The 8,737-nt window shown below is 34.0% G+C and overlaps 1 protein-coding gene across 13 annotated transcripts in view; it reads right to left on the bottom strand.

Moving 5' to 3' along the window:
• The window catches only part of ATG4C (autophagy related 4C cysteine peptidase), a 99,860-nt gene that overhangs the window by 29,538 nt on the left and 61,585 nt on the right, over positions 1-8,737 (bottom strand). For all 13 annotated transcript variants that reach the window (XM_042249041.2, XM_042249052.2, XM_042249026.2 and 10 more), the window contains 3 exons: positions 8,083-8,219; positions 3,066-3,144; positions 2,331-2,407 (listed from right to left, as the gene is read on the bottom strand). In XM_042249041.2, the coding sequence (XP_042104975.1) occupies positions 2,331-2,407; positions 3,066-3,144; positions 8,083-8,219 (293 nt within the window). The remainder of the gene's footprint in view (positions 1-2,330; positions 2,408-3,065; positions 3,145-8,082; positions 8,220-8,737) is intronic.

Genomic DNA, 8,737 nt, shown 5'->3' with positions numbered 1-8,737 from the left:
AATTCATAAAGGGTACATCTTTCACTGAGAAATTCACTCATCTATCTACATAATCACATCACATCATTCTAATAGCTTTAGTGCCACTATGCTTTGAATTTAAAAGAATATATTAAAACAGTCACCACTGTATACACCTCCTAAAACCTGAAACTTGGAATTGGGGGCCTAGCAATCAGAAGAGACTAACATATCTGTAATAAGGTTTTTTTTAACCTTATTAGTAGAATGTTAATATTAAGGCAATACAATATTTGGAGAAGGAAATGGCAAGCCACTCCAGTATTCTTGCCTTGGACATAGACAGAGGAGCCTAGGTCACAAAAGAGTCAGACATGACTTGGCGACTAAACAAGAACGAACAGTACAACAATACCTTAATAATAAAATATTTTCAGTATTTGTAAAGAGATAGAATCAGTCACTCTGAAAGTATATCAGAAACAGCATGAAGCAATAGTTTCTGGTTTAAGAAATCTTAAATATATACATACACATACAGATACATGCCTGCATACATACACATATACATTATAAATATGTATAAGATAATGTATATCCACTAGTCCTCTCATCCAAACAATTGAAACTCTGCCCTGATTTAACTACTAACAATGAAAACCCACAGTTTAACACAGCCTCACTGCTAAATCTCATCTTAAACCCACTTTCTGGCATCTCAATATATAAAAAATACGTGCTTCTGTGCTTTTAAGAAGTTACCTACTTTCACCAAATTTTACTTTACAAAGTCTCTTAAAATCAAATTATTTTCCATTCCCACTACCTCCCACTTCAAGCTTCTATTGACTCACCTGTGAAGTGTTGGCAACAGTCTCCCAGTGAGCTACAACCTTCCTAATATTGATTGTGTAGGCATTCGTTAATAACAGTGTGAATAACATGGATATTCACTGACCTGGCATCTTTGTAGAGTCTCTCAAAATATCAGATGAATAATCTCCTTCTACTGGTCAAAACACCCGACACTACTAATCTTTTAATTTGCCTATTTTAGATAATGCTTAGAGAACTATGAACAAGTTTCCATCTAAATCTCAAGTATTTATTTTTTTTAAGGAGTCAATTTGACACAGCCACATGGGAAATGTAACTGAAGACATAGGAATCAGTGCCCCAAGATTACTATGCAGCAGAAACAGATTTACAGTGTGGTTCACATAGCACAATTCTAGAGTGCCTCCCACAGAATTAATCAGTCAACCGGAAATACTTACTAAAGTTTATATGCAAAATATAGTGAAGGCAGAAAGTAGAAAGCAAAGCTGTTCTCTGGCCCATATTTTAGCTGAGATAATGGTCTACAAAAAATGCTAGGCTGTTTTATAATGTATCACTTAGTACCAGATTTTAATCTTATGCTTTATCCATCTTCATAATCTACCCCTTATATACTTATTAGCTATTAATATTAGCTAGCAAGCTATTACTAAAACAAAGTACTAAACCACATTTCCAACTTGCCAAGCCCTGGAGAATTAGTGATCCATGTGCCACTCAAGTAATTAAGATGACTTTAGAAGTCTCTAAAAGCATCAACTGGGAAAATAAGAACTGAAACCATGTAACAGTTACATTTCTCATTTATGCACTCTCAAAATTTTCTGAAATATAATCCTATACAAGTATAATTGATTCACTTTGCTGTACAGCTGAAACTAACAAAACATTGTAAATCCAATTTAAAAATTTTCTAAATGCTGGCTCAGAAAATAACAGGAAGGAAAAGAAGACTTTAAGAAATCAAAGCTAAAATAAATATTAGAAACCCAAGTAAAATTTATGGAAACTTAACTAGAGGCTAAGACTTAATTACTGAAATGCTAGAAATAATTATTAGACATTGTTCTTGTTTTCACTGAAACTTGTCTTAATTACATACTTAAAGCAAAATAATGTTACACTCTCCTTCAATCATTTTGTCATTCTAACCCAACTCCACTGTCTTCTTTTTCTTTTTCCCCCTTTCTTTCTTTCTTTAAACATGTCTAACATTTTAAATTCTTCACTACTGTTCAGCTGTATATGTACAAAACTACCTGGAAGCTTGATCATTTATTTTGGTAGGGCTAGGATATCTAACAAGTTAGAGACAAAGATAAATGAAGAAGAGAGTGTATTATAAATTAAAATTCAGCAACAAATTATCTAACCTTTGACCACGGTATGTATTATGGCTTTGTAAATTAGTAAAATATTTATTATTAACTTGGAATACCATAAAAGCATAGCTGCTTAGCACATCTCTGAATAATTAAGAGTTTGCTTCATATGGTAAGAAAACAGTCCCAGCTCTTTATCCACAGTACCTCAAGAGGGAAATCCTTTATGCTGACATCTACAAAAGATTGGCAGTAATGAGGATCCATGTAAATCAAACTGTCATCTACAAGGACAAAACAGAAGACAAGTAATTCAAAAAACACCTTATTATTACACTGCTTACAATCCAATTTCTATGTAGAATAGCTGAAAAAAATCTGGGAGTAACAGCTTGCCAGACTGATATTCATTGACTGAAACATAGGTTTGCACAGGACAGATTAACTTTTGCATAATCAAATATGCTTGTATAAGCAGAATTTTTATAAAGTGATGAGACTGTCATTTAATTTTTGGTGATAAAATTACTTTCACAAACACACAATTATATTCTACAGTTTGCATATGAAAAATGTATTGCATTACTTTATCCTGACAGGAAGAACATATTGCTTGTCATTTTATCATCAACTAGCACCACTAAAACTGGTATAAGGTAAATATGTAAATAGCAACTGCCAGAATATAGCAGCAATGTCTTCTAAAGTTTAGTAAAAATCAATAAATTATGCCTTGTTTATGCAATAACAAATTAAATATACATTTTACAGAATCCAATTATACTATGGACCAAATGACAAATGAATGGCTATGGCAGGACTGATGAATTTATAAGGTACTCATTTTGCTCTGTTACTCATCCTGTTTCTGGATGATCCTATGTTAACTTTCTGACTTTTAAAAGAAAACAAAGAAGAAATATACTTTACTAAAGCACTAACCTTGAAATCCAGCAAAGTAATATGACTGTTTAGGTTTGCCACCAATAATACCCACACAATATTCAAGGCTTAAAATTCCCTGCCAAAATAAATTAATTCAGATTTAGGGTCAAGAGACAAATGATAATTATTCAAAACAACTAAATTTATATTACTAGTAGTAGTCCGCAAATTTTTCACCATCACTTTTATTTTTATTACATTTTCCCCCATGTTCTGAAACCCTTTTGTCTACCAAACTATCTTCCATTTAACAACTTTAAACAATTACTACGTGCCAGTTATAAACAACATAACTATGGAAAAGCAATAAACATTTCTGCCAAAGTCAAAACATATGGCCTATCAGTTAGTTGGTGCAACTTTGCTGTGATTAATGTAATATTTTCATCACATTCTGTGAAATGTAGAAGTAATTATTAGACATTGTTCCTTGTTTTCACTGAAACTTGTCTTAACAAACTAAAAATCATTTTTAATCAATGGTGTTCACTTGACAAAAATTTTGTGCTACTTCATGTGGAATAAAAACAGACTAATGAAAACAACCTAATCCAAGGAAAAGAATAAATATTATTGTATTTAAAGTCAGTTTACTTTACTAATCATAAAATACCAATGATACCTCAATAAATCATTTAGTAGTTCCCTAAGCATCTACTTAAGATGGGTCAAACAATTCTTTTTTAAAATTAATTAATTCATTTATTACTTTGGCTGTGTGGAGTCTTAGTTGCAGCACGGGAGACCTTTTGTTGCATCCCACCAGCTCAATCGTGCTGTGTGGGCTTAGTTGCCCCAAGGCATGTAGGATCTTAGTTCCCCTGTTGTTGTTTAGTCACTAAGTCATGTGGGACTCTTTGCGACCCAATGGACTGCAGTCCACCAGGATCCTCTGTCCATGATAGTTCCCAGGCAAGAATCCTGGAGTGAGTTTCCTTCTCCAGGGTATCTTACCAACCCAGGGATCAAACCCCATCTCCTGCATTGCAGGAGGATTCTTTATTGCTGACCCACCAGGGAAGCTGAAGCCCCCTTAGTTCCTTGATCAGGGATCAAACCTGTGTCACCTGCATTGCAAGGCAGATTCTTAACCACTGGACCAACAGAGAATAATTCTGGCCTAAATAATTCTATACTTTAAAAAAAAAAAATGTCCATGGAGTAGAGTCATTTAAAAATATGCACAGTGGAATCAATTAATATCCATATTCTATTAATGTAGAAACTGTCAATAGCTTCTATATTAATTTTAGCATATATTATGGTAGAAAACACTAATAAAGTTTATGCTATAAACCCCCCAAAGTATTAAACAATAAACTTCCCTTCTCTTAAATGAGAGGATGTTTCAAAATCTAGAAGACACAAAAATAAGACTGTGTGAACAAATGCTTTTTTCTTTTAACAAGTAAACAGAACAGTTTTGTTTAAACTTAATGATTTTCTTAAAAATAGTAATGTGGTGGTTTACTGAAAAACACACACAGAAAATAAGTCAAAAGGCAAAAATTTCTCAAAACACCAACACTCAGAGTTCATCATTAACCACATTTAGGGGAATACCTTGTTGACATCTATCTATATTACATACATTCACATATAGATTTATAAATACAATTATATATATATGTCATTATATAACATATGCCACTGTAACTTTTGTCATTCATGATCTCTTAAACATTTTCCTATCAATAACTATAGATCTATATTACAATGTTTAACGGATGCAAACTGTATACTTTGTGAAAATATCATAGAGGTGTTTTTTGTGGGGTAAGGAGAACTGCAATTGAAAAAATTAAACAGAAAAATCAATTGGGGCTTCCCAGGTGGCTCAGTGGTAAGCAATCTGCTTGCCAATACAAGAGATGCAGGTTCAATCCTTGGATTAGGAAGATCCTCTGGAGAAGGAAATGACAACCCACTCCAGTATTCTTGCCTGGAAAATCCCAAGGACAGAGGAACCTGGTGGGCTACAGTCACAAGAGACAGACTGGACACAATTGAGTGACTAAGTAACAACAACAACAAAAATTAATTAAGATGCAATTATACCAAAAATCTTGATAATAATATTTGTTATTATTCTATGTTATTATCATTCTATTCTCAGTCCTATTATTCTATTGTGTTCCCCCCAAATAAAGATCTTTAACACAATTAGAGAGTGCCTTCAACCTGAGGACATCTGATCAGCGGAAATACAATGTTTCTGATACAGGGACCCAGGAGAAAGTAAAAGTTCTAAGTCCCTCAAAGTCGAGAGTAAAAAGAAAAAAACGCATAGCAAGAATCATCACAGACTGTCAGAAAAAAGAATGATTTTGGGTAATGGAAGAAAGACTTTGGTTTTTGACATCTATATTTCCTTTTCAACAAAATAGAGCAGATTTAGCAATAAACACTTAGAAGCAGATTAGGAGCTAAAATGTCATTACATATAAGAAGCTGTATCTTTGGAAACTTGAAACATTTTACAGTTCCTAAAAAAGCTTTTTCACAGTTATCTAGTGGTGAGCATTGATTGAGCTGTATCCATGAAGCAATAAATAAGACTGAAGTAATCAGTCAAAAACGGAAAGTCCTAATTTGTCTTGCTGAAGAAAGAGAACATATTGGATTTTCCTCATTCCAGGTCCTTTTAAAAATAAATAAATAAGTAAACTTCTTGTGGTAGGGATTGATAAAGCTCCTCACAGAATGTAGCAGGCGATGGTACCATCTCTGAAATACCATGGAATTACCTTGGTTAATAAATTTAAATAGAATTGAATGGTGAATTTTGGAGAGTATAATGTACAGTAGTTTGGCAGGAAAAAATACAGTGCTGACAAAGGAGGAGGAAGAAGCACAGACAGAGGAGAAGACGGAGAGGGAGTGAGTGGGGAGGTGAGGGAGGCACAAGTGGAGGAGGAGGAAATACAGAAGAAAAGTGAGCAGAAATGAAAGAGGGAGAAGAGGACGATTACTTCTCTTTCAGGTCTATTAGACACGCTATTTTTTTCACTCCTAAATGAATAGCTCTTTACATGATCTCATTATGGCTTTTGACCTAATCATCCTGTGACCAAGCACCACACCTAACATGACACCCACTTCACTCAGCCATTTTAGACATTTTTACCTGATAACCAAAAACTTTAAACATATTAATAGTTATTAATACTATTCTAAAAGTGGACTGTAGCATAAATTAAATTAGTAGAAGCTCAAAGAAATGTTACATTTTAGGAAGTCCAGATTCTACGGGAACATATGAAAAAAGGTCAGGTCTCTGTCAATAGTTTTGTTATCTGAAGTTGAACGTATCACTTAACTTTAGTCATTTCTGTTTTTCTTATAAAGGCAGTTGAGTTCCCAGCTAGTGTGAGGGCAAAATGAGATAAATCTGTATTATAAGTGTTATACAAATATCTGTTGAGCAACTCCTGTATGCTACGTACTAAGGATCACTTTAACAGCTAACCGTGGTTTGTTTCACTACAATGCAGACTCCAATGAATCACTCAAGAGGATTACACAGTCCTGCCATCTGATAACTGTTCTCAATGCCGCCAAACAGGAAAGCCCTCAGCCAGATGAAGCTATCTGCAGCCCTTTTCACCAGAAATGGGGTTTTAGCAAGTCGATTCCAAAACTGCCTCAGTTTCTGATCTTCTCAGGCAATCCATTTTAGATTTGGTTACAATAGAGATATAATAGCATGCCAGAAATCTCAAAGCCCTCATGAAATGGTTCACAACTTCTCATATTTCACCAAAAATTCTACTAAAGAGTCCACATATTAGAAATCAAAGCCCCACTTTTATCTAGTGGATTCATAAGTTATTGGCTACAGTGGCACCAATGGTAAAGAACCCACCTGCCAATGCAGGAGACCAAAAGAGATATGGGTTCCACCGCTGGGTCAGGAAGATCCCCTGGAGAAGGCATGGCAACCCACTCCAGTATTCTTGGCTGGAGAATTCCATAGATAGAGGAGCCTGGTGGACTACAGTCCACAGGGTTGCAAAGAGTCAGATACGACTAAAGCAACTCAGCATGCACACACTGGTATTATTAGTAACAAGTAGCCTGCAAATTTTTATTAACTATTAGGAAAAGCCAAGATATCAGCTAGAAGACTTGCATATACCATATATTGAAATGAACTGCTCTAGATTTTTAGAATCAGTACAATCTAGAGTGAGGATACATGTTCCACCTATATACATTGGGATCACAGTATGGGACTATTACTGTGTTTCACGTGAGGTACAAATCTAAAATTTATTTCAGGAATCGTATATGCCACAACAGTCCATTCAAAGAGGAATTCCATCTCTGGCCTTGATTTTATTAAAACTATGCAAATAATATAAATACTAAATTTTCAACCAGACTATTTCTAAAGTTAAAGTTTTGTGACAAGATAACCTAATTAGACAGGTTCTTTTGAAAAAAAAAAATTATGTGTTCTGAAATAGAACAGATTTGTAACTGGTTAATATAAGGGAAACAAAATTGGAACCTCCCCAACATTATCTTCATCACCTCTGTCTATATAAATAAGTATTCTTCCTATTTATGGACCTTATGATAGCACATGAAACAAAGTAGAAGATAATGCTGCAGTAATTTTTAAAACTCATCTTGTTTCAATAGTTACCTAGATATAGTTTAATGTGGGATTATGAATAAATAAAGGTACATACATTTAAAAATCACACATAAGAATACTAGGAACTATAAACATATTTCAGATTATGATCATTGCTGCACTGTATCCCCTTGATTAGCTCCAAAGATTAAAAGGCTTTTTGTCATAGAACACCTTACTCTTCAAATCACATCTGATCTTATAATACTGAAATTTAAAATCTATAATGTCAAATTTTATAACCTACAACTATAAAATCATCAATCTACAACTATAAAATCATTCCATTTCATAGAAAAAAGACTGCAAACCTTCTGTATTTTTCATGTTAGCTAGCATTGCCTTCAAAATTTTTTAGTTCTTATTTCATACCTTTACAAAATCTAAATAGTCGGCATTGGTTCTTTCTCCACCAAGTCTAACAGGAACTAGAATAATAACAGCTTTGTCATTTGTATTATCAGAGGCCATGGAAGTGCACTGTTTATCAATTACATCAGAACTGTAAACTGAGAAAAAATACAATTAATACATATTAAATTTTACAAAGATAATTTTCAGAAACACTTGTACCCTAATTTTTCTCCCAACAATGGCCAGTCATGCAATTTCTAACATCATTAACAAGGTCTCAGTGAGTTAAAAATTACCCACATCCTTTATGCATTCAATAGATATTTATCAAATAACTATTATATGGCACTGAGTCTTCAGCCGTGAGCAAAATGGAGAAAAACCCATACCCTCATAGAGCATATCCTTTAACACAGAGTAGACAATAAATAAGTAAAATATATGATAAGACAGATGGTGATAGCTACTCTGAAGGAAAACAGAGGGGAAGAAGGATGGGATAGGAAATGTTTAAATGGAGCACAATTTAAATAAGCTGGTAGGGAACTCAAGACTTAAAGAAAGTAATAAACCAAGAAGTGCAGATACCTGGGGGAAGAGAGTCTAGATAGAAAGATGAGCAAGTGCAAATGTCTTAGGGCAGAAGCATGGACAGTTTGTTCCAGGACCAAGA

This window comes from Ovis aries, chromosome 1 (genome assembly GCF_016772045.2).
Source record: "Ovis aries strain OAR_USU_Benz2616 breed Rambouillet chromosome 1, ARS-UI_Ramb_v3.0, whole genome shotgun sequence".
NCBI lineage: Eukaryota > Metazoa > Chordata > Mammalia > Artiodactyla > Bovidae > Ovis > Ovis aries.
The sequence above is the reverse complement of the archived record's forward strand: the minus strand, read 5'-3'. Positions and strand labels throughout refer to the sequence as shown.